The sequence below is a fragment of the Notolepis coatsorum genome, assembly GCF_963971535.1.
Source record: "Notolepis coatsorum genome assembly, chromosome: 6".
In the NCBI taxonomy this organism is placed as follows: Eukaryota; Metazoa; Chordata; class Actinopteri; order Aulopiformes; family Paralepididae; genus Notolepis; species Notolepis coatsorum.
The window spans coordinates 102061978-102088619 of record NC_140170.1 but is presented as its reverse complement, the minus strand read 5'-3'; the positions used below and the strand labels follow the sequence as shown (position 1 = coordinate 102088619).

The window sequence follows — 26642 nt, the reverse complement described above, 5'->3', positions numbered from 1 at the left end:
ATTCACTCACACATTCACACACCGACGGCGGAGGCAACCATGCAAGGTGCCAACCTGCTCATCGGGAGCAATTAGGGGTTCAGTGTCTTGCTCAAGGACACATCAACACGCTGCCCGGGAGGAGCGGGAATCGAACTGGGAACCTCCGGATTCCCAGACGACTGCTCTACCTCCCGAGCCACTGTAGTTACACTCGACTGTGTCTATCTGAAGCATGGCTTAGGTTAGGGGAAAGAGCTTCTGGCAACTGGTTTAGCCACTGAGCACGGCTTCATAGCACAGCCATGACTGGCCTTTGAATGAGAGGTGGATGGAAGGAGATCCTCAGTAAGATGATCGTGCAGGACTGATGCCGGGAACGTGATTTGAACATTAACGGAAGGAGAGTGGAATTGATGTTAGCCTTCACTCCATTGTTGAGGACTAATATAAACTAGGTTTTATATGATGGAAAGCAGACAGTCGGATTGTTCTAAAGTCGATATCGGTGTGTTGGGGGCCTCTATTATGGGAGCTTTTTTGACTCCTTCGCCATTACTAGAATCAGATAGCAAAAAAAACAGAAGCACTTTAGATCTCTCTAATGGAGAAAAATTTATTATATCTCAATCACGTTTATCTAATGGCCCCAAACTAATGGTGGAAATCTATACTGTTCAGTGAAAGTAATGGATCGGATCGTCTCTCGGTCCTGGCTAATAAAGTTTAGTAGTCAAAATCAGCATAAGCAGTGAAAAGGTGCTATCAGCCTCAAGTCTAAGTCTGACTGGCATCACAAGGAAATCAGACGTTGACCCTGACTTGACCCCAGGCAGTCAGTCTCTATTGAGTATGTCACCAATCACTTATTTCTCAATATGACATTTTGTGCTTTGACATTTTCACTAACCAGGCAGTCCATTGACCAATGGTGGCCTCTCATCATCGTCCTCTTCCTCGGGGACCACGCTGTCCTTTCTGTCCATGTTGCTGACTGAGGTGGTGCGCTTCCTCGGGACCTCCCCGGCATAGTCTTCATCAAACAGCACCTGGTCCACAAGGTCTGGCTGCACCAGGTTGGGCTCCGCTGGTGGCTTGGGGGTCCCATAGTAGTTACCTGACAGTGAGAAACAAAGGGGAGGGGGGAGGGGAGAGAGAGAGTGAGGGGGAGAGAGAGAGGGGGAGACATACAGAGAGAGACAGATAGAGACAGACAGACAGACAGACATAGAGAGAGAGAGCAGGATAGATGACAGGGAGAGAGAGAAAGATAGAGAAAGTAAGATTAACAACCATGTCTGAGGTCTGATGTACACCGATCCGTTACTTAATGGATAGAAAAATTACTGAAGGTATTACTATGTTTATTTAAATTTGTTTATGTAAATCTTGTCTTTGCAGAAACAACAGCTGTGTGGATGGTAACGTATCTGTCAGTTCCAAAAGTTCTCCCTCTCAGACCCTCTTTTCCAACTGTCACAAAACGGGACGCAAATGTGGCGGAGACGGACATGGCGTCAACCCGGTCCAACAAATGGACACTCCTCACTGAGAAAGAACCAATAAAAAATGTAGACGTACAGTAGACGCCTAGACGGACAGACGCAACGGATCAATGTAGCTGCAGTCTGACAGTCACAGTTCACTAGCATTACAAGAAATGCTCTAAAAGTCCGTAGCACTCACACTAAACAGCCACTTGCTTACAATCTTGTAGAAGTCAGCTGTTACTAGGGACCCCCCCCAGTCCCGACCCCCACCCCCGCCTTGTTCTCCTAGGGCGGCTAACCACACCACAGACCTGTCATGAATCATGTAACATTAAATTCACTTGAAATTTGCCAGCAACCAATTACACTGATCATTGAATACAGCAATTATCTATCTCTCAGCGAGTAGGGTGTTTTCTTTTTTCTAATGAAGAAAAACCTTGTGGTACAAACTATAAATATTCAGTGGGGATAATAGCACTCTGTACAGGGAGGGGGAGAGGGCAAAACTTTGTAAAATAATTTGCTCGTTTAGCTCATGAGGCGATCAATCTACGGCTGGTGAGCAGTCTGTGTAACACCATTTAGGACCCGAAATAAGTCATTATTCAACCTTCATTAAGATTATAAATAATGTGCATACTAATTCACACGGCCACCATTCCGCTCCGTCTGATCTGTTTATGCCACGCTATAAATTCAGTTCTTGGCAATTCGTTTGTAAGGTCAAATATTTACTTTGTCTTGTGAAAATAAAGCAGTCAGATACAGCCTATTCCACTCAATTATAATTCATAATTAGCTTAATTAAAGAATGGGAGGATATGCCAGTGGGAAACAGGGCTTTTCAGCTAATTAATTACTCTCCATGAACTTGATCTTCTTTCCGCTTGGCCTTGGTTCGGGATCTATCTACGAACAAGACGACGCGCTGCAGAAGAGGCATTCATCGCCTCCGAATCCTTTGACGTCATACAAAAGAAACGAAGGAGTCGCAGCCAAAAAGAAAAAGAAGGCCGTGAGGGAACCATCTCTGCCATTCCAGTGGCCTTGCAGCACAATGCAATAACACTGCAGAGGCTCCTCTTGATAAGAGCACCCATCTCACTTAGCGAAGCAGCCCCATCTTCCCCCGGCAGCGTATCTATAGTACACAGCAAAGTGGGTTAACGCAGCTGCGCTCATCTTCCTCATCGCGGTAGGAAAGGAGGATGAGGAGGGGGTGGATCAAAGTACCCCCCCCCCCTACTGCTGTCATGTCTCAGGCTCTGCAATTCATCCAGCAATTTTGTCAAAAGATGGCTTCATTAACAGTGGTGTCACGGCGATAGAGAGGAAACATTGGGTTTCTTGGCTAATCCCCCGCCTGTCATCAGCCAGACACCCCTGTGATTAATTACTTACAAACACGCGTCTCTTGGCCCCCTGATAAATGTGTGTTGCAGATATAGAGGTGTATGAAAGCCACGAGTCGGTGGAGATTTGCGGCACCATTTTCCATAATAAACGGAGTGGAGCCATATAAGCCGATGAGCAGGGGAGCCTGTCGGCCATTACTTATGAACCACATGCCAAAGGATTGATCAGCCTGGGAGAGAGGGATATCTTTTTAAAAGCATACAGAAACCCTTTCATGTTGGCAGAATCAACTAATGGTCATGAAAGGACACCCATCATCTGCCGTGTGTGTCAACCATGAAGGCCAAGCTAAGGTCATGGGCACAGACAGTGGTGACGCAAAGGTCTTCGCCTTCCAAACTCTGACTAGGGTTGCAACAATGACTTCGAGCATGACATTTTGTCGATTTGCATATTCATGGCCGACGCATCGTATCGTGCCGTCTTTGCAGTGGAAATGACAGACGTTCAAAGTCATAACATGTGCAACACGTCGTCTAACTAGTGCGCAATGAATGAATGAATCACATTTGAAATAAATATTTTAAACAAGATATACATCCACTCCAACTGCAATAGTGAGGATTGGACCCGATAGCCCCCCCCCCCCCCTTGCTCTCTCTCTCTCTCTCTCTCTCTCTCTCTCTCTCTCTCTCTCTCTCTCTCTCTCTCTCTCTCTGTACATTCAATGATTTGAAGTAGCCAAACGTTACACTATAAAAACTAACTGGATAGTTGATGATAGCAAATGTTTCACTTCATTAAGCTAAAATATTCCAAATGCATTAAGTCTACTATAAGCTATTCCCCCTCTACTTTTTTTTTTTTTTTTTTTTTTTTTTTTTACATAGATTAGGCTAATTAGCTTTAACAACCACTCATCATATTAAAGGGGAACTATCTTATAAATGGCCTTTTTCAGTGTTTAGCATTGTTTCCTAGCTATGTGGACTTATATTAATATGATCTATGTCTCTAATTCTCATATTGGCGCATTCTTCCAATTCTCCTCTCACAATATTCACCCTCACTGAACTGAGTCATCTGAAAATGTGATGATTTGTGATGTCAGAAAGACACCGCTGCATGTTAATGTCCCAGATGCCGCGACGCGCGACGGCCACACACAGTGGTTTAGGAGCCCAGCCTCAAAACAGCTTAAGATCTTCAGGTAGAAAAATGCTGTTTTTGAGGACTTGATTAGAAATACAAAACAATGAATTAAAAAAAATATATAATTACAGAGGTGTTCCATAAACTCACAGGAATTGTGTAAAAGTGCCCAAATAGTGAAAGAAATAGTAAAATAGTTCCCCTTTAAAGGATGATACCAGTGTTTTGTTTTTACATAATACTTTTTTTTTAATGTGGGTATATTATTATTATTTATTCACATTATTTTACTGTTACAATGTGGTAATTTAATTATGTTTAGCCAATTCACAACTGACATAGGATTCACTGTATAAGAAAATCATACACCACATGAACCCACAAAAGTCACCATTCATGGTTTATGTGGTGTTTAAGACACGTTTTTAGATACAATGGAAGACTATGGCAGAGGTGAATCTGCTAAAAATAGCAGGAAAATGTTTCAGTAAAGTTAAAAGCTTAACTTTTAACCCCCCCCCCCCCCCCCCCCCCCCCCCCCCCCCCCCCCCCCCCCCCCCCCCCCCCCCCACCCCAAGCTAGTATATAAGCAGGGGCTGTAGTGTACATTCTCCCTTCTATAGTTCCTTTCAGAAACCCTGGACAACAGGGAAGAAAAGCAAGATGCTTTGCCCACCTTCATATAACTAGTGTTATACTTCATGAGAGCCATACAATTATCAAAAAAGGAGATTATCACCTAAAGGGATAGGCAAGGGGAAGGAGTTAAGAGAAAAAACCCAAAGATTTAAAAGACCCACTTACACTTATGCACCAGCCATATAACCAACTGATGATAAGGCATGCGGCCGATGTCACACTTCCTTTCTGACTCTGTGTATGACTCTGTGTATCATTGAAATTCCTCCGGGCGGAGTTTTCGAGTAACGTGGACCGAGGCGTATACCCGATCGGCCGCATTGAATCGTTTTTTGGGACGCCAGATTCATTATGCTGTGGGGGGTTATGGCGTGGGCCAAATTGACATACAATCTAGCAGATGGCAATCAAATAATTGGAATATTCTTTTTGGAATCTCATCGGCCACAGGTAAGAGCAATTTAACGTCAATTTCAGCTTGGTTGCGCATTGTTTTCATAGCCATCGCCCTGATCAGCGTATGCTGTTGTACTAACGAATGCCGTTATTGACAATCAATTAATCAGAAATGACTAATGCATGCATGATGGAACATAATATACCGATCGTATGCATTTGAATTTTTTATTGTAGCGTGTATAGGGACAAAATGCCAATGGATTAAGTATAATATGCGTCGCAGGCTATTACTAGCCTCCCAGGAATTACCCTAGACCACTCTAAAACCATACTTATATTCACCACGGTATAAAACGAGAATGTATGGATGGAAAAAATATTCCTTTTTCACATCTTGAACGATAGATACTCAATGTCAAATGGGCCATAGTATTGCATAGCTATAATATTTAAATAGTTATAGCCCTGCAAACAAGGTGAGCGACTCCCACCGTTTACAGCGATGGCGGTAGCTAATACAGGATGAGGCTAATCCGTGGCGTCCAATGAGTTAACAAGGAAACATTTTAAATGCCTGGTGACGCAGTGGGGTTACGAATTGTAACCACAAGAAGACAGAGATTTCAGTGCATATATTAATAACCCCAACTGGAGAGAGCTAGAATGAAAAGATGGAGCATCTGAGGTGTGCAGGAGAGAGAAATATCCGACACGTCCAGCAGAAAAATCTGATTTAAAAAAGGGCATGGGGAAGACCATGAAGCTGCTGTGCAAAAGCTTTCAACCGAGACTCTGAGTGGAGTCGAGAGACCATTCAATCTACAGTAGCAAGAGCTAGAACGAAGAGGACAGGCTCTTGAGCTGAGGCTGGAGTGAGAGAGTAGAACACTCTAACTCGTCCAGCAGACATACGCTGCATGCCCTCAGAACCTCAAGATAATTTTTATATGGGCAGTCTGACTTGGGGTACTGCCCATATATTAGTGTTGCAATGCATGATAAGTAAACAGTGAAAAAAGCTAAGGAATCGGCAGTGGTGTCGCGTGGGTAAAATAACAGAGGATGGCAATTTTTTTTTTTTATAAATTTTTTTTTTTTTTAAATAATTACATTTTTTTATATATATATATATATATATATATATATATATATATATATATATATATATATATATATTATATTTAAGCCAAATAATATTGTGACAAAATAAAAATGCACACTTCAAGCGTAAACAATAGATACAGCACATTATCACAATGTCAGTAGCCTAGCTATATCTATTATATTATGATGAAATATAGTAATGCATAATTTATGCACCTTTAGTTTAGTTTATAAAGGACAGTGTGCACTGACCATCATTTGCATTAAACAATAGATGGGATATATATATACCGGATCTCCTCTCTGGTAAACAAGAATACCCTGAAGCACTCATTCAAGGGTACTACGACTATGCTTGCACCTCATGGTACCAAAGCACCTCAAAAGGCACTAAAAACAAGATTACAAACATCACAAAACAAACTGGTCAGACTACTGCTTAACCTCACTCTTAAAACCCTCCTCACCCCTGCCCACTTTGACAACCTAGGATGCTTAGAGTAGACGACAGAGTACAGCAACTTGCAATGGGCCTGGTCTACAAGATACACACCTACACCACTAAGGTACCCATGTACATGTCAAAATACCCACCTACCCGTCTATTAATCAGAGTTTCCAACGCCAGGCGTTGTACTCTTAAACAGTACTGTATATACCTTATCTGGTATGTCATAAATGTCTGGATGTAACAGTACTGTGTATGTCATAAATGTCATTATGAATTGAAAATGGGGGACCCTGGTCTACTCTGCATCCCCTTAACAATTGTGTGTATTGAGCTTGGGAAGTTTGGGAACCCCTGGTCTAGAACAGGGATCGACAATAGGCGGCCCGCGGGCCGACATTGGCCCGCCAGCAATAATTTCTGGCCCGTCAGATTATTTTGAGAATATGATATTTCTTTTACGCGCGGGAAATATTCACTCGGGACGCCAGGGTGTCTTTTATTGTGAAGCTGTATCTATCTACCGGTAGTCATCAAAAGCATGTCTGTCACTATAGCCAATTGAAATGCTAGAAATGGTCACGTGGACTGGGAGAACGAATGGAATAGTCCCACCGGGCCGCGTGTATATTTCCCTAATGCACTTTCACTTCCGCGTTCGAGATGGAGCGAGTAACAAAATGTGTTAAAAAAACAAAACAAACATCTTTGGATAGCTTCTTTGCAACGGGGAAATATAACGCTTCTTTTAATAAACAGGAGCCATACTTAAAATACGGGTTTATCGCAACAGGTCGGTGATTCTTGCGTGCCGAGCGACGTCCTCTCTGCATAATATGTGGCAACAACAACAACAACAACAACGAGGAAATGATGACAACTGTGTTCAAGTTGGCAGATAAAGTAGCTGCATTCAACGCCAATCTGGAATTGGAGGGCGGCGAGTGGATATGTGACATGTTTCAAACATTAGCAGGGATTTTGGAGGACTTAACAACCAACAAGGTATGGTGAGTCGTGTTTTCATGCATTCTGTCTTCTGATCTGTTCATCACGCACCGCGGTGAAATGAAAACTTTATTTAACAGATTGGAGAATGGGTACAATACAGTACGGCGCAATACACACAATTGTTAAGGGGATGCAGACCAGAGAAAAACGTTTGTCTTTTTTTCACTATATTAAATTAGCCATTGTTTTTTATCCTGGCCCGCCAAGCAATGGCTTGGGGAATATCTGGCCCGTGGCCAAACCTAATTGCCGACCCCTGGTCTAAAACTTCTGGGCAGGCTGGCTACTGTGTTGTACCCATTCTGCAATAATAAAGTTTTCAATCAATCAATCAATCAAACAATGCCATTCGTTTGTTTACACTGATAACGTTAGTTAGCAACCAAGCTAGCCTATGCAGGCTTACCTGTGGGTCCTCCAGGCTCCTGGACAGATAGATTTGTTAAAGCAGAATATCCACAGTGGTGTGCTGATCCCCAGTAAAGGTCCCGCCAGCCGAAAATAAACCTCTTGAAAATTAATCTTGAAATATCTCTCAACGAAACCAAGCCGAACCAGCTAGCCATACAATTAGCCACTTGTAGTTCTTCTGAACATTAAAAGAGCATTGTCCTTCCCCGCGAGGCGATGACGTTGTCGTTGTCACCGTGTCACGTTTAGCTTTGAATGTGATTTGATTGGTCAATCGGTGGAAACGTTCTGGCCCAGGGCGGCAAATTTGAAGACGCTAGAGTGCTTGGCTGCCAGACTGCCCCCGTGTTAAGGCGTAGGCATTAACCCAACCCCTTTATTAAGCTCGAATCTTATTGGCTAATAATTGGTTGTGGAGTCCACAACCAACCACAATGTGGACGCGAGAAAAAGACAACCTGCCCTAATTTTATCAAATTCTCAATGTCAATCAAAAGAATGCTGAGCCTGAGCACAGAGTGACTGCCAGCCTCAGTGAATCAATGACAGTGTTAGGGTGTGTTCACATCTGAAAGTCCGGGATAGTCCGGACTTTCCGTGGATAGTCCGGACTTTCTGGTGGACCAAATGTGAAAATGATACATTGTTTAATTTTGGTCTGCGTTCACACTACCCTGTTTGGTGCGGATCTAATTTGTAAACAAAGGACATGCTGTCGCATCTATTGGACTATAGCACTCACAAACGTAATCAGTTGCCGGCAGCGTAATGAGAGAGATACTATTATGAGCACGGCGCTAGTAGAGAGAGAGAGAGAGAGAGAGAGAGAGAGAGAGAGAGAGAGAGAGAGAGAGAGAGAGAGAGAGAGAGAGAGAGAGAGAGAGAGAGAGAGAGAGAGAGAGAGAGAGACCTTTCCTTCCTGCGTAAGCTGTCAACTACTAGACAGCTGCATAGAAGCAGCTCGAGATGCGTTGTTGTTACAGAGCTGGTCCACGCTGCTATTATGAAATTACCCAAAAAGTATGTAAGCTTTTTTTTTCTTTATCTGAGAGAATGTCCGCGAATGTACTCCTCACGCAGGAGAAAGTTGGGGGGTCCGCGCGCGGCGCGAGTCTAGAGTAGAGAGAGAGAGCGGAAGAGAGAGACTGCGTCTAGAGAGGAGAGAGAGAGAGGGAGGAAGAGAGAGACTGTCCGCGTGCGGCGCCAGTCTAGAGAGGAGTAGGCTACTTTGCTTCCTGGATTAGGTACTATAGTTCGATTGAAACGAACCGAGTCCCAACTTTTCAAGAGGACCATGGTTCGGTTGTTTGGTCCTCATTATAGTTCGGTTTGCGTTCACACCTGTACAAACCAAACGGACTATCGATCTAAAGGGACCATGGTCCACTTAAAGGGACCATGGTCCACTTAAAGTGGACCAAACAGAGTAGGTGTGAACGCGCCCTTAGAGAGAGTGAGAAGGAGAAGAGGGAGAAAATTGTAAAAACTAAAAGAAATTACATTTCTCCAGGAGGGAGAAAATTATTATAACACAGAGATGAAAAATAATGTGTTTTTATTATTATTATTGTAAACTATATATATATAAAAAAAAAATATATATATATATATATATATATATATATATATATATATATATATATATATATATATATATATATATATAATATATAATATATAATATAATATATATATATTATATAATATATATATATATATATATATATATATATATATATATATATATATATATATATATATATATATATATATATATATATATATATATATATATATATATATATATATATATATATATATATATATATATATATATATATATATATACATTTTATATATATACAATTGTTTATATATAATGTTTATATTTTTGGGGAAACTTGGCTTCCCTTTGCTTCAATGAATATTCGCCACTGGGAATCGGATGGAGCATTTGGGATGAATACAGATTTAAGATGGAAATCTCCCCAGCCTGTGGAGGTGTGAAATCTGGCCCGGTCCAGAACAATAGGAGTCACAAAATCAGTTTGGAGTGGAGTGGTGGAGGAGTGGTAGAGGCGCAGTAGAGGTTTGATTTTTCAGTGCTGGATCTGTACTCTGCAAAGGGCATGGAGAAGACGAAGAAGGTGCTATGTACTATTGTAGAACTAGATGTCCTCCACTGAGTACCCTCTGAGAAGAGCAGAGGCGGCAGATACTTTGCACGTGGAGTCGGTTCTGACACAGACCAGCAGTCTGTCCGGATTGAGTGTAACATTGAGAGATACAGCCAATGGGAGATGTTGTTAGGACAGAGTCTGATGTCCGCCGTGTAACTCACATCACCTCACGTCATTCACTGGAAATAGGTGTGCCAGTGTAGCCTAGTTCCCAACAGTCACAAAATACACTCCAAAATAAATACAACTCCAAAACTTTCCTGTAAACATGTTGTGACCTGTGTATTTAGAAAAATAAATAACGCACACATGCTGAGCCAAACTGTGAAAACAGTAGTACATGAACAAAGCGGGGCTCGCAACTCACTTTTCAATGCTCCAAAGGTGTTTATTTGTGACAAACAGCAGATATACTACGTTTCGACCCTTCCGGTCTTTTTCAAGTATAAACAAGAAACTTTAAGAAATTACATCTTTTTTTATACAGAAATGAATAAATTGGCTATCAGCCCCACCTGGTGATCAGGGGCGGTACCAAGACTTGTATGATTCCTTTTATTATTATAATATTTCTTAATACATTTTAGACATGATTTTATAACAATTCATCTTTTACATTTAAAATTTCTTTGAAAATATCTTTTTGAGAAAAATATATTAAAAACAGTATTAGATGATTAATTAAACCTACAGACAGGTGTATAAAGTCCATTCTTTAGACCCGGTCCAGGTCCTAGCCACTGAAAACAAAAAAGGAAAAAACAAACAAAGTAATCCAGAATGAAAAGTTTTGAAGAATTTACCTATTAACTGTCTCCCTCTATTGGCTTTTTTTTTTTATAAATAAGGCCTGATATCAAAGTCCTCATTGAGTCCTGTTGGTGCCATAGTTTTGAGATAATGGATCCACCATACTTCTCTCCTCAATAGGAGATTATCTATATCTCCCCCTCGTCTTGGGAGATGCACATTCTCTATTCCTAGATACCTTAAAGATGAGACACTTTAAGTCCTCATTGAGTCCTGTTGGTGCCATAGTTGTGAGATAATGGATCCACCATACTTCTCTCCTCAGTAGGAGATTATCTATATCTCCTCCTCGTCTTGGGAGATGCACTTTCTCTATTCCTAGATATCTTAAAGATGAGACACTGTGGTGTGCCTTTTTCAAATGTAAAGCTACTGGGCTTTTTTCATCCCCATTCGGTATTGTACTCCTGTGTTCAGCCATACAGTACATATTTTTAAAGCATGTGTTGTCTTACCAACATATTTACACGTTTCCATTACAAACGTTCACTGTGCGTCACGTTGTTTGTAGAGCTAAATATAATAAATATTATAGCTATGGATCCAATGTCATTGTCAATTGACAGTATGAACCTTCCGTTCAATATGCCATAAAGAAAGAATTTTTTCATCAATACGTTTCCGTTTTATACCGTGGTGAATATGAGTGTTATATCGGAATGATCTGGGATAATTCCTGCAAAGCTATTTATAAGGCGCTAAGCTAATAACGTTAAATCGATTGGCGTTTCGTCCATACACAAGCTAGAGTTCAAAATCCAAATGCATATGATCGGTATTATGTTCCATCATGAATGCATGAAAGGGGGGGGGGGGGAGGAAGTAATTTCTGATTATTGATTACCAATAACGGCATTCGTTATTACCACAACATAGGCTGAGCAGGGGGATGGCTATGAATAATTTTCCAGTTATTTGATCGCCATCTGCTAGATCATATGTCCATTGGCTGATGCCATATTCCTTTACTGCATAATGAATTCGGCATCCCAAAAAGTATTCCATGCGATTTGGTGAAGCCCTCGCTTCAGGCTAACAGAAAAGTCCGCCCGGAGTGTAAAAAATTTGACACCAAGTCTGCAACAAGGATTACTGTATTCTCGAGACAGCGCCAATACCAGGATCTGGCCGGTACTGCACTTTTGGAGTCACAATATGCCTTTTCCAGCCAAAATACAGCTCTGTGACATTGAATAGGATATTAAAATTGAATAAAAGAAAAAACTAGTTAAAAACGTATACGTGATTGGCCGTCAAGCGCTGGCTCCCAATCACGTATATATATACGTGATTGGCCGGGAATGTGTTAAGTGAACTTACCCCTGACCATGGGTAGGAAACAGTAGGAGTCGTGTGAGATAGAGCTGTGTTGAGAGAGAAAGGTGGTGTATGCGGACGTATTTGAGGTTCTCAGGCTCTGAGAGGTGGGAAGATGCCAGTAAGACATTGAATGAGGGCTGTGCTGAGAGAAGATGCTAGGTCATCAACGGGAGCGTGAAGTAGCCCGAAGTGCTGAGAGCGGTGATAAAGAGTTCTATACGGATGCCAACATATGACACAGCCAACATGACAATACCACTTGGCTATAACCCAACTGTCGTAACAGCAGGGAAGCCATGGTGTCTCAGTGGGGCCCATAGTTGTGTTTCAGCCCATACAGCTGAGAGAGGAACTTGGTGTATAATATGGGCCAGCGGTAGTGGCTTTATACCATATATACACATGTAAGCGGATGTCTTTGAGGCCCTCATACTCATACCTCATACTCTGAGAGGTGGGAAGAATGCCGTCAAGACATGAATGACCAACTGTGTCAAAGGAAAGGCTCCTTTCCTGCATGGAGTGCTCTATCTGTGCAGGGAAGGTGAGGTGGCTGGCATAGGCGTCTCATGGGCGGCTGAAAAGTCTACCTTGACGTCAATGTCAAGAGGGAGGGACCACCATGCCACCTGAAAATGGCACTTCTTTGGCATTCAATGAGAAGTGAAATGTTTTAATGGCGTCTGGAAGGTGCTGCAAAGTAAATTCCTCAGCCGACAGGAATGGAAGGGAGAACGTACGCGACAGCACCTGCACAACAGCTGGTTCACTCACACGCATGGAGCAGTCCAATAGGCGAAGCGAGATTCAAGACGCATGGCATATTACTTATTTTTTCATCATACCAAATTGATTCCAACCAAAATCTCATCAGTTGGACCCTGACCTGGACCGTTTTCTCCCCGGGTGCCTGGGTTGAATGCAGCTTTCCTGCCTGCACTTCAATCCAACGAGGGCAGCTGTGCAACATAGTTATGTCATGGTTAAAAACGAATATGCATACTGTTGTTCCCCTGTGGAATTGATTTGTAGCTAGAAGACTTGCAGGCAACACATGTTCCCAGAAAAACACAACTCGCTCATCTGTGGTCCAATTCAACTGATCAGTAAGGAGGAAGGAAGGATAAGGAAAATTAGATAACCAGCATTATCCTTTAACTTTCATCCTTGTTTACTTTCCTCATCACAATCTGAGTCAGTATTCTAATGAGGATTCCAGTACAATAGTTGGACGAGGACTGCAAATGACATTTCCCGGTAGCAGACTGGTGATCATTTGTTTAATTAGTTTCAAAACACCTCACTGTTTAAACATCGCTGGGCAACTGTCCATTCATCTTTCACTGCCCTGCCCTGAGCTGTCCTGTCGCTCTGGCCACTCTGTACTGTTCTGTTCTTCCAGGCTGACCTCACCCACCTGAACCACAGAGGGGTGACGCCTGGGTGGAGAACTTAGACAGCCCCCGCCCCCTCCAAAGCCTGGCACAGGTGGCTGAGGTGTCTGCTTGGCATGTGACCTACCTGGCACAGCCCACGCCCCCCATACAATTGTGGAGCACCCTCGGCGGCTACGTGGCGTAGTGGGCAAGGCGCTTGCCACGAATGACAGAGACGCTGGGCTTGTCTGTTCGAGCCCAGCGCTCCACATTGCTTTCAGTTTAGCTGGTCGTTCATACTAATACACATTGGCCGTATTAGGGGGTGGGGGTGGGGATCGGGCGTTGTGGACAGCGACTCCTACAGGTCGGTTGGTGCGCCTGCGCAGTAGAATCAGGAAGTGTCGGGGGCAGCGTGAGCCTCCCACGCGTTACTCCTCGCCACTGAGAGATCGAGCTGCGCAGGTGAAAAGATGCGACTGCTGTTACCTCAAGTACCGGAGGGGACTTGTGCTATGTATGACTTAGTCCACATTGCAGCCGGCTTGTGGGAGGCAAGAAACAGCGTTCGTGACAGGGGAGGGTTGAATTGGATGATACGAAATTGGGATGGGAGAAAATATAGAAAATGGTAGAAAACGTGGATTAAAAAAAAAAACATTGGGGAGCACCCTGAGCTCATAGGACAGCTCACTCAAACACCCTCCTAAACCATGGGAGATGAAGGGTTAACAAGGTCATGGAGGACAAGAGGAGGGATTAAAGGGAAGATGAAGGAATTATGTTACAGACAGCCCAGGCGTGGTCGAGTGTTAATGTATAAAAAATGGCCCTAATGAAATATTTTTAAGTGGATACCACCCCTCCTGTACCTTCTATGTTATATTAACATAAAACTAGGCTATTCATTTGGGACTATTAGTGAGACCGTTAGGCAGAGCTAAGGAATCCCATTAACACAGTACCTTGAGTACAGCACAGTTATGTTTATAGTGGGTTGAGGGTATTGCATGAGCTCCCCAAAGGAGGGAGTGTATTCCAGAGGAAGCCTTGTCTCATTTTTCTTTTCAGAGCGCTCAGTGTTGAATGAAAAAACCTTCTATATAAAAAAAAAAAAAAAAAAAAAAGGCTTTTCAAGCACGTCTGAATCTCCATCCGATTACTCCCGGCCTCGCTCCCAGTTCAGTGTGGTGCTATGAAGATCAACGCTCTCTGCCAGCAGCCACACACAGCATTGGTGCCGACTGGGTTTCTTGGTGGAACCAGCTGCTATCACAGTGAGGCTTCGGTTGACTCTGGAGGGGAAAGGAAAGCTCTCCGCCTGCAGACTCTCAGGAAAGGTAATACGCACATCTGCACACAGCCAAGCTAGTCTACTACTAAGCAGCTTGGAGGACGCTTTGCCTCTACTGGGACCTGGGGAGCTGCCCCCCCCATGCTTCTCCTAAATCTATTCTTTGGCCCCCTTCGCCCACCCTCTCCTCTCTCCCTCCTCCTCTCTCTATCACTCTTTCTCCCTCTATCCTCTACGAGCCTGCCTATAAAGGTGTAATCCCACCTGGCTGCGGCACAGAAATTAAGGACGGCTAGCGGGCTACTTGGCAGCTTCTGAAACCCCACACTTCTTTCTTAGGTGATCTAAAGTCTGTCCGCAATTTGCTCTCTCACTGTGTGTGTGTGTGTGTGTGTGTGTGTGTGTGTGTGTGTGTGTGTGTGTGTGTGTGTGTGTGTGTGTGTGTGTGTGTGTGTGTGTGTGTGTGTGTGTGTGTGTGTGTGTGTGTGTTGTTTGTGCGTGCGTGCGTGCGTGCGTGCGTGCGTGCGTGCGTGCGTGCGTGCGTGCGTGCGTGCGTGCGTGCGTGCGTGCGTGCGTGCGTGCGTGCGTGCGTGCGTGCGTGCGTGTGTGTGTGTGTGTGTGTGTGTGCCTAATAGCCTACCATCAGTGCCAGCCTGCTCTAAGTGAGGGTTGGGTCCCGGGGCTGAATCGTCTTGCATCACATCACAGGGATCACAAACTGGCGACAGACGATGCCAATGTTAAGGTGGCAGTTAAATGAATGTGGACTTGCCATGAATTGGAAATGCAATTGAATAAGTTTCCGCTTATTAGAGCCTCTCCTGTCTTGCTCGTGCAAGATTAATCCTGTCCTGTCCCGTTCCCATGAAAAAAGAAGAAAATCCCGTCCTGTTTTCAGATGCCCACTCACGTGAATTTTTTCCCATCCCGTCCTGATCATGGGATAGTGAAATTGACTCCCATCCCGCGGGAATCCTGTGACCTGTGCCAAATGTCAGGCTCCGCAACTTAGATGACCACCTGGCTAGTGAGCAGGTGCAGACTGCAGACAAGACAATGCACAGCTTCATATTCTCAATGTGTATTCAAATCTGCCATTTTGTTCCAACAAACATGCTGAAGTTAGAGCAACAAACCTGCAACGAGTATATTGTTTACTCCTTTGAACCACAACAAGCCCACGATATTTCTCACACATACATACACACACACACAAACAATATTGGACAAACAATATACTCACTCACACATACACACACACACACACACACACACACACACACACACACACGCACGCACGCACGCGCACACACACACACACACACACACACACACACACACACACACACACACCCCCCCCCTGTAGCTGAAGACCCCAAAAAAAGGTAATGGAGACAGTGCTTTGTTGAGTGCTTTGACATTCTGTAGCTGGTTCTGCAGACTTGTGCCTCTTGATGTCAGAAGCAGCCCATGTTCTTACACACCTGTAGATGAGTTGACCTTGTTGAATCTGATCCACTAATGAAGGACAGGGCCCCAGCGGTAACAAGCGGACACGTGGTTTTTAATGCAGCAGCTTTGTTGACACATGCCATGTGTGCTGCCTTGGCAACAGCAGAGTCACCCATGCATGTCGATGTCGTGTTGGCTGTAAACTTGAAATGGCAGGGACCTAATACTACTCCGGAAGGTTGGAGATCTCACCCTGGACATAGACGGCTGCTCCATCTGCCCTTCCCCAAAGGTCCGCAACCTGGGTGTCATCCTGGACTCCACCCTTTCCTACCAAGCCAGTTCTGTCACTAAATCCACCTTCTATCACCTCAGAAACATCTCCAGACTCCGACCATCACTTTCCGACTCCACAGCTGAGACCGCCATCCATGCCTTCGTCACCTCCCGCCTGGACTACTGCAACAGGGTCCTGTCCGGGGTTCCAAGCAAAACCCTGGACAGGCTCCAGTATGTTAAAAACTCAGCTGCCAGGGTTCTCACCCGCACCAAACCCTGGCAGCACATCACCCCCACCCTCATCCACCTCCACTGGCTCCACATAAAATCCTGCATTACCTACAAAACCATCCTGCTCACTTATAAGTCCCTCCATGCTCTGGCACCTCAGTACCTCACTGACCTCCTCCACCCCCACACTCAATCACGGTCCCTGCGATCCTCGGACACTGGTCTGCTCTCCATTCCCCGAACCAGACTGCGCACCTTTGAGGACAGAGCTTTCAGTGTGGCAGTTCCCACCCTCTGGAACTCCCTCCCCACAGAACTCCGCAACGCCCCAACTCTGGACTCCTTCAAAAAACTCAAAACTCACCTCTTCAACATGGCCTTTGATCCCTAACTCCCTACATTGAATTTGTGTGTCTGTCTACCATGTTTGTTGTTGTTGTTTTTCGCCCTATGTAAAGCAACCTTGGGTTTTATGAAAGGAGTTATACAAAACCAAGTTATTATCATTATTATTACTGTCTCATGACTTGATATGCAACACAGGACTACCCTATTTATCTCAGCACTGGATAGATGTAAATCTTGTGAGCTCAGCTGACCTATGGTTTCATCCATCTGAAAACAGACGTAGCCGTGCAGCGATACATTGTAGATAAATATCTCTCCAATAGGGCTGACCGGGATGCTTCAATTGTTGCCATGGTAATCCATGCCAAAATCAGTATTCAAATGTACCCCTCTAAAAATAAGAATTTGCTTATTTAAATAATAACCCAACATTATTCATTGAGTTCTTCTCAAATGGGATATCCTCAAAAGGATATTTAGAATTCTCTGAAAACCTATCTACCTATTTAGCATTCGTCTTTGCGTTCCTCGATGAAGCTAAATTATTTTGTCCGGTATGTCATTGTGGCACGGGTAATATCTTGCTTAGGCAGAGTGTAGGCTACCCTGCTCCACTCCAGTTTTCATTAGCTCTTTAAATCTTTCCATTTCCACAATATTTATTTATTTGTTTATTTAGACGGGACAGAGCATATTACTGGACACTACAAATAAATGCAGTGTAAATACACCGGATTTAGCAAGGATGCAAATGTTCATCCGGCAGTCCCCACAGGCTATAGACAGGCTTCTTGTCTTGAGCAATGAATGAGACTACAGCATCAGTTATGAGTTGCTTCTTGTTATCTGTAATGGTCTTTATCCTCGTAGAGTCAAGTGTTTTTTGTGAGAAACTGGTGGTTGATGTGGATAAAACATCAGTTTTAGGTTGATGCACCTGATAACAGAAGGAACTGGAGGACTTTTTAAAAGACAGATGCCGGTCCTCTTGAGTGGTGGAGACAACACTGTTATCCATGGCTTGCAACTGGAGCCACGTGCTTGTTTTTCATCCCTGCCACTACAACCCCTTCAGAACACCCTGTGGGCATGTTGGTCTGTCACACATCCTAAAATGGGTTGAGCACTCATATCATTCAAAGCCTCAGGTAAGGAGCTATGGCTCAGACCACAGAAGCTATTTTCATTTGGTGATGTTAGGTCATGTTTTCACTTTGATTGGATATGGTTGTTTAGCCTATTAGATCAATGCGTATTCAAAGTAAAGGCATGATTTTATTTCTTGCTTTTATAAAGAGTATAAAGAGACTATTTGATTGGGTGTTGTGGCAGACCGGCGGGCGTAGTGGTGGAGGGCCGCTATATCTCAGCCGAGGTACTGGGGCATATGCCCATATTAGGAAATCCGAGGAGACTCCCGGCAGAGCAGGGCGCATTAGCGCCGAATTGATGCAGCACACCTGTGACAGACGTGCTCGGGACAGGTGAGCTACATCAAAGCACAATTAGGAGGGGTAGAAAATGGAGACACAGCGAAGAAAGAATGGGAGTAGCTGAGGCGAAACCTGTGTGGAAGGAGAGAAGTGAGTAACGAGGAGAGATAGAGAGAAGAGGAGGAGATTTTTGTCTGTGTGACCCAATGCCGTGTCTGTCTATTTTTGGAAGGAGAATCCCGCTGTGTCCCCGAACCTCCGATAGTCTGAGAACCCGCTTGTCCCGGATCAGCCCCCGCCCGTATGAGAACCGATTCCCGTGTACCGAACCCCGCTATCGGACAACGACAATTCTCTTGGATAAAGGACTGGCTGACGCTTACACTAACCTCTTCCTCCCAACAAAACAGCAATAAAATGTTTGTTAAACTTGCTTCTACCTTGTGCCGTGTGTATTTTATAAATTCCAATCTAGTGACTGACAGCTCGACACCAAGTCTGTCACAGTGTGTATAAAGAGGCTATTTCACTTTGATTCAGCATGTATAAAGCGACTATTTAACTTTGATTGGGTGTGTATAAAGATACTATTTCACTTTGATTATGTTTGTATAAAGAGGCTATTTCACTTTGATTAGGTGAGCGATGTATAAATAGACTATTTCACTTTGATTAGGTCTGTATAAAGAGACTATTTCACTTTTATTAGGTCTGTATAAAGTGACTATTTCACTTTGATTAGGCCTGTATAAAGAGGGTATTTTTTCAGTAGGAGTTAGATCATTTTGTGTACTGTACTGTGTAGGGACTGTCCTGCTCCACTAGGGGCAGGCTTTTCTCATTCACTAGGCTGGGGGCGGGGCTGGCTTTTCTAATTCACAGGAGCGATCTTTTCTACTCTACGTTGGCTTTGAGAGTTGTGAATGAATGAATGAATGAAAACTTTATTTAACAGATTGCAGAATGGGTACAATACAGTACGGCTCAATACATACAATTGTTAAGGGGATGCAGACCTGAGAAAGACGTTTGTCTTGTTTCCATCAGGGTCCCCCATTTTCAATTCATATAGACATTTATGACATACACAACATACATGACATTTATGGCATAGGGTATTAGGGACATATAGGTATTTAGTACTGATACATTTGTAAATTGTGACATAACCGGTATTCAAATATACAGTACTGTTACCCCTAGATCCTGACAGAGTATATACATATGATGGGGATGGGACTGTACATTAGGAGGGGGTGGGTGGGTGGGAGAGAAATATACATACGGCGGGGAGGGAATATATACATGTTTGATTGATTGAATTGATTGAAAACTTTATTAACAGATTGCAGAATGGGTACAGTACAGTACATAGATGTAGCAGTAGGCCTACTGTCTATCTGTATGTCATGTATGGGGACCCTGATGTAAACAAGACGAAAGTCTTTCTCTGGTCTGCATCCCCTTAACAATTGTGTGTATTGAGCTGTACTGTATTGTACCCATTCTGCAATCTGTTAATAAAGTTTTCAATCAATCAATCAAAACAGCTCAATACATACAATTGTTAAGGGGATGCAGACCAGAGAAAGACGTTTGTCTTGTTTACATCAGGGTCCCCCATTTTCAATTCATCATACTGTGCAGGACAGTGATGCAACAGTAGCAGGACAGTGGATCACAGTGATGTACTGTAGCAGGACAGTGATGTAGCAGGAGTCAGGACATTGGATCACAGTCATGTACTGTAGCAGGACAGTGATGTAGCAGGAGTCAGGACATTGGATCACAGTGATGTACTGTAGCAGGACAGTGATGTAGCAGGAGTCAGGACATTGGATCACAGTGATGTGATCATTTTGTGTAGTGTACTGTGTAGGGACTGTCCTGCTCCACTAGGGGCAGGCTTTTCTCATTCACTAGGCTGGGGGCGGGGCTTGCTTTTCAATTCACACAGGAGCGATCTTTTCTACCACATTGTACAACAGAACTGCGGAGTCCCGAGGCTGGTAAGTGCTAGTTAAAATGTACAGTAGTGCACAAACTCTACGTTGGCTTTGAGAGTTGTATTATACTGATATAAAAGTTATGCTGTAGGACAGGTTGTATGTGGGAGGGGGGCGGGGGGCTGCGTCGCCCACAGTATTTGGTTAACGTTACTGTGGGAAGTTATGCTGTAGGTTGGGGGGGGGGGGGGGGGGTACGTCGTCCACGGTCTATTTAACGTTATGTACAGTAGTTGTGTTTGATTGATTGAAAACTTTATTAACAGATTGCAGAATGGGTACAGTACAGTACATAGATGTAGCAGTACTGTCTATCTGTATGTCATGTATGTCTGTCCTGATGAATTGAAAATGGGGGACCCTGATGTAAACAAGACGAAAGTCTTTCTCTGGTCTGCATCCCATTAACAATTGTGTGTATTGAGCTGTACTATATTGTACCCATTCTGCAATCTGTTAATAAAGTTTTCAACCAATCAATCAAAACAGCTCAATACATACAATTGTTAAGGGGATGCAGACCAGAGAAAGACGTTTGTCTTGTTTACATCAGGGTCCCCCATTTTCAATTCATCATAAACAGGGGTGTAAAAAGTACCCAGAAATTATACTTTACTACTACTATTATACTAAGTACACTGTACAACTGTACAAGCAAAACTGTACATTGGAATATTGACGAAACCATACTTGGTCATTTACTGTACATTGGAGGGGGTTGGGTTAGGACATTTACAGGGTCCAGTTTCGAATTGCAGTCTCCCGTAGTTGCTCTTTGAGAGTGGTTTTGAAAGTGGGTAGTGATTCACATTCCTTTACAGCAGGGATCAGCAACCTTTTTGATACAAAGTGCCATTTTAAAATGTTCTTGTTAACCAGTGTGCCATATCAATGTTAAGGTTAATTATGACACCACATCACAATGTAAATCTCCAACAGATCTGTAATTCTATTCCATCCATATAGGCAACGTGCATAGCAATAGTTTTAATAACCATTTTCCTCTCATAAATATATAAGAGAATGCTGCCGTCTTTATGAGATGCTTGCTTGCCATACCTGGACACATTCAGCCTTGTCTGCCTCATCCTTTAAAGTTCTCATGTTTGGTCTCAAAATGGCGTTTAACACTCAATGTTCGGCAAACAACAACAGACTGACCCTTCTCATTGGCTCTGACCATGAAATATCCCTGGTATATCAGTCAACCTACACTACCATAAATAACAGGCTGTGCAACTGCCAATGGCTGTGAAAGAGGTAACTGCATGGGGAGGTAACTCAACATTTCCAAAAAGGTTCCTCTTACACATTTGCTAGTGTGCCATGTTGGTTTAGATAATGTGTACCAATGGTGGCACTCGTGCCTAAGGTTGCTGACCCCTGCTTTACAGCTTTGGGTAGGGCGTTCCACATCGATGTGGCATAATTGCGAACCGTGTTTAGTCCCTTGTTTGAGCCGAATCTGGGTTTAACATGATTTGTGGAGCTCCCTCTGGTGTTGTGATCGTGGTATTCACTGACCTTTGGGAAGTATTTTGACATGTACATGGGTACCTTAGTCGTATAGTGTATCTTGTTGACCAGGCCCATTGCAAGTTGCTGTACTCTGTCGTCTACTCTAAGCCATCCTAGGTTGTCAAAGTGGGCAGGGGTGAGGTGGGTTCTAGGAGTAAGGTCAAGCAGTAGTCTGACCAGTTTGTTTTGAGATCTGCCAGGTTATGACATTTATGCTTCTACCTAAAACTAGGTTATGTGAGTAGCTGGGATTGGTTCAGGTTCTGATATTGCTGTACAGGCCAAGATTTCACTGATCGCTTTAGTACTTAGACACATAGCACTATGTTGTATCCTCTCACCAGGCTCCAATGCAATGGGGCACATTTTCACATGATGTTGCTGTCAATGACGCATTATACAAAATGGTCATCAGTAGTGGCCACAGAAATAAACCCATATTCCATAATGGGACTTGAGTATACTGAATATTTGACCATACCAAATACCAAATATATTGCCAAAAGGAAAGGCCAATTTAAATTAGTATTAGCAACAGTAACAGTGTATTGCACTACTATTACTACTACTGTTAACTGTTAACTGTTACCCGTTATTGCACAAATGTATTGTTACCTGCTACCTGTTATTGCACAATTTTATTGCACAATTTTTTTTGTATTGGATTCTATTATATGTTGTACCAATTGCACATCGTTGCGGGCAAGACCACCCGCATTTCATTGTATATCCGTATGCCGTGACAAATAAAACTCTTGACTTGACTTGACTTGATCTCATATAAAAGGCCTTCTAGTAGGCCAGTTGACTAACTCACATAATTAGCATCATATAGCCACAATACTAACTAACAATGCTTTACTTTTTCTCTTTCCTTGGCATGTCTCCCAGGGGGCCCGGAATCACTACTTACTGGTCTGTTTAGTCCTATCTCATTCCTCATCTCTCCTGCTCCATCCCTCATCTGCTGACTGTGGTCATCCTGTCCTGGGTGTGTTTGGTCTCCTGCTCCACTCTTCTTCAGGCTCTGTGATCCTGCACCTTTTTAGGGTGGAGGATATCGGCAGCCATTGGACGTGGTTGGCTGCCTGAATTTAGCTTAAGTCTATTGCTCTTTTTGCCCAACAAAGTAACTGCAATTTTTTTGAGGACCAGCACCATGAAAGGACAAGACAATCTGAATGTGTGCACATAACCTCACCATGCTCACTGAGAACACCTGCACAATGAGGATTACAGTTGATCACAAATGATGTGCTTGTTTATGTGTTGTGCTTGTAGTAGTAGTGTTAGCTTGTGTGCTATTTGATTGTTATTATTTACACTGTTTCTAAACAACTCCTAACTGATCAGAAAAAGTTACTGGAATATGTTGTTTCTTTACACATATGTTGGATTATGTAATTGGTTTGTCTTTTTTATTGGTTTGTCATGACAAACCAATTACATAATCCAACATATGTGTAAAGAAACAACATATTCCAGTTAACGGTATATTTTTTTAATGATTCGTTACGGCGAAATCAATACTTCCATTTGTATAAATTGCATTAAGCGGACCTTAGTATTGCTGCCTGGCTGAGGGGCTTGTTGCGGCTCATGTGCATGCGCACGCTCGGCCAATCAGAGCAACGCGGAAGGGCTTGTTGCTTACCGAAAGTATTCACGCGGTTGGGGCTCCTTTTGCACAAATTACTGCATCAATACAGCTAAATATATACTTTTCCACGATATTCTAATTTATTGAGCTGCACCTGTACATCACTGTGCTCAGGAGGCAAAACGATGTCTAACATGCCTGCCATGTATCACAAACAGTACTGTATTTGCAAATCTGGTATGTCATAAATGTATAGATGTAGCAGTACTGTCTATCTGTATGTCATGTATCAAGTTTCAAGTTCAAGTTTCTTTAATAGTTGTCATACAGAAGTACAGAATACTTTTATACAAAATGCTTCTTTCTGTTACGCTCCAGAGACTGCTAGACAAAAGATAAGTGAAATAAAATAGTATAGCATGTAAAAAAATTAGAAGTAAAAATAGAAGTCACGTACGTAGACACAGTGTAAGGGCCATATGAGTGTTTTGATTATGTCGGTAGCTTCTCCGATATATATATATATATTTTGTAATTGTGTTTAGTTTAAGGCACAATTAGGCGCCGGTGTGTAGAATATTAGAATTAATTTTGTCTAGAATAGTGTCTTATTTATGTTTGAACACTAGAGGGCTCACCGCCTCCATTATAGCCAGCTGGAAGTCATGAGATTACTTGAATGTAATTCAAGCATATATACCTTTAGGAGTTGAACATGAAGTAGTATTTTAACTTTGGGTGGAATAAAGTTTTAGAAACATTTGGGATGAATACACCTTTAAAGCTATTTGTGGGAATACACATACAAAAATAAAAACGAAAGAATGGAAAAACATGCAGAACTGATCGCTAATGCTGTCACGTCCCTGATGAAGATGAACAGGAGCACTTGGATTGGCAAGGTATTGTATTGGAGCGGACCCACGACAGGATGAAGGATGACAGGATGGGTCAAGCGCAGGTGACATTTCAATGGCAACCCCCCCAAAGGAATGCGTGTGTGCTGCCCATCTCACATGTGTTACAAATAAAGACTTCATAGTCCCATTTCATTCATTTATTCATTCAAACTATTTGGGGTTATAAGCTTTAAAAGGATTTGGGGAAGACACCATAACACAATTGGGTATTAGAACCTTTAAAACCATTTGGGTGGAATACACCTTTAACTGTCCTGCTACTGTTGCATCACTGTGATGTACTGTCCTGCTAACCATTTGGGTGGAATACACCTTTAACTGTCCTGCGACTGTACACCTACTGTACTGATACTGTACACATACTGTACTGATACTGTACACATACTGTACTGCTACTGTACACACCTCCTGCACATTGTGATGGGGCTGTCCTGCTAACCATTTGGGTGGAATACACCTTTAACTGTCCTGCGACTGTACACCTACTGCACTGCTACTGATACTGTACACATACTGTACTGATACTGTACATATACTGTACTGCTACTGTACACACCTGCACATTGTGATGGGGCTGTCCTGCTAACCATTTGGGTGGAATACACCTTTAACTGTCCTGCGACTGTACACCTACTGTACTGCTACTGTACTGCTACTGTACACCTACTGATACTGTACACATACTGTACTGATACTGTATACATACTGTACTGCTACTGTACACCTACTGTACTGCTACTGTACACACCTCCTGCACATTGTGATGGGGCTGTCCTGCTAACCATTTGGGTGGAATACACCTTTAACTGTCCTGTGACTGTACACCTACTGTACTGCTACTGTACACCTACTGCACTGCTACTGTACTGCTACTGTACACCTACTGATACTGTACACATACTGTACTGCTACTGTACACCTACTGTACTGCTACTGTACACACCTCCTGCACATTGTGATGGGGCTGTCCTGCTAACCATTTGGGTGGAATACACCTTTAACTGTCCTGCGACTGTACACCTACTGTACTGATACTGTACTGCTACTGTACACCTACTGTACTGCTACTGTACACATACTGTACTGCTACTGTACACCTACTGTACTGCTACTGTACACCTACTGTACTGCTACTGTACTGCTACTGTACACACCTCCTGCACATTGTGATGGGGCTGTCCTGCTAACCATGAATGAATGAATGAATGAAAACTTTATTTAACAGATTGCAGAATGGGTACAATACAGTACGGCTCAATACATACAATTGTTAAGGGGATGCAGACCTGAGAAAGACGTTTGTCTTGTTTCCATCAGGGTCCCCCATTTTCAATTCATATAGAATTTGGGTGGAATACACCTTTTTAACTGTCCTGCTACTGTTGCATCACTGATCCACTGTACTGCTACTGTATTAAAACCTTTAAAACAATTTGGGTGGAATACACCTTTAAAATCATTCGATTTGGGTTATAACCTTTAACACTATTTGGGTGGAATACACCTTTAACTGTCCTGCAGCCATTTTACCACTGTCCACTGTACTGTACAGTCCTGCTACATCACGGTCCTGCTAACCATTTGGGTGGAATACACCTTTAACTGTCCTGCTACTGTTGCATCACTGTGATCCACTGTACTGCTATTGTATTATAACCTTTAAAACAATTTGGGTGGAATACACCTTTAAATCATTCGATTTGGGTTATAACCTTTAACACTATTTGGGTGGAATACACCTTTAACTGTCCTGCAGCCATTTTACCACTGTCCACTGTACTGTACTGTACAGTCCTGCTACATCACTGTCCTGCTAACCATTTGGGTGGAATACACCTTTAACTGTCCTGCTACATCACTGTGATGTACTGTCCTGCTACATC

General features: G+C 43.0%; 1 protein-coding gene across 2 annotated transcripts in view; it reads right to left on the bottom strand.

Moving 5' to 3' along the window:
* magi3b (membrane associated guanylate kinase, WW and PDZ domain containing 3b) overlaps positions 1-26642 on the bottom strand; it is a 439603-nt gene that overhangs the window by 69299 nt on the left and 343662 nt on the right. For both annotated transcript variants that reach the window (XM_084316729.1, XM_084316730.1), the window contains one exon: positions 890-1096. In XM_084316729.1, coding sequence (XP_084172855.1) covers positions 890-1096 — 207 coding nt within the window. The remainder of the gene's footprint in view (positions 1-889; positions 1097-26642) is intronic.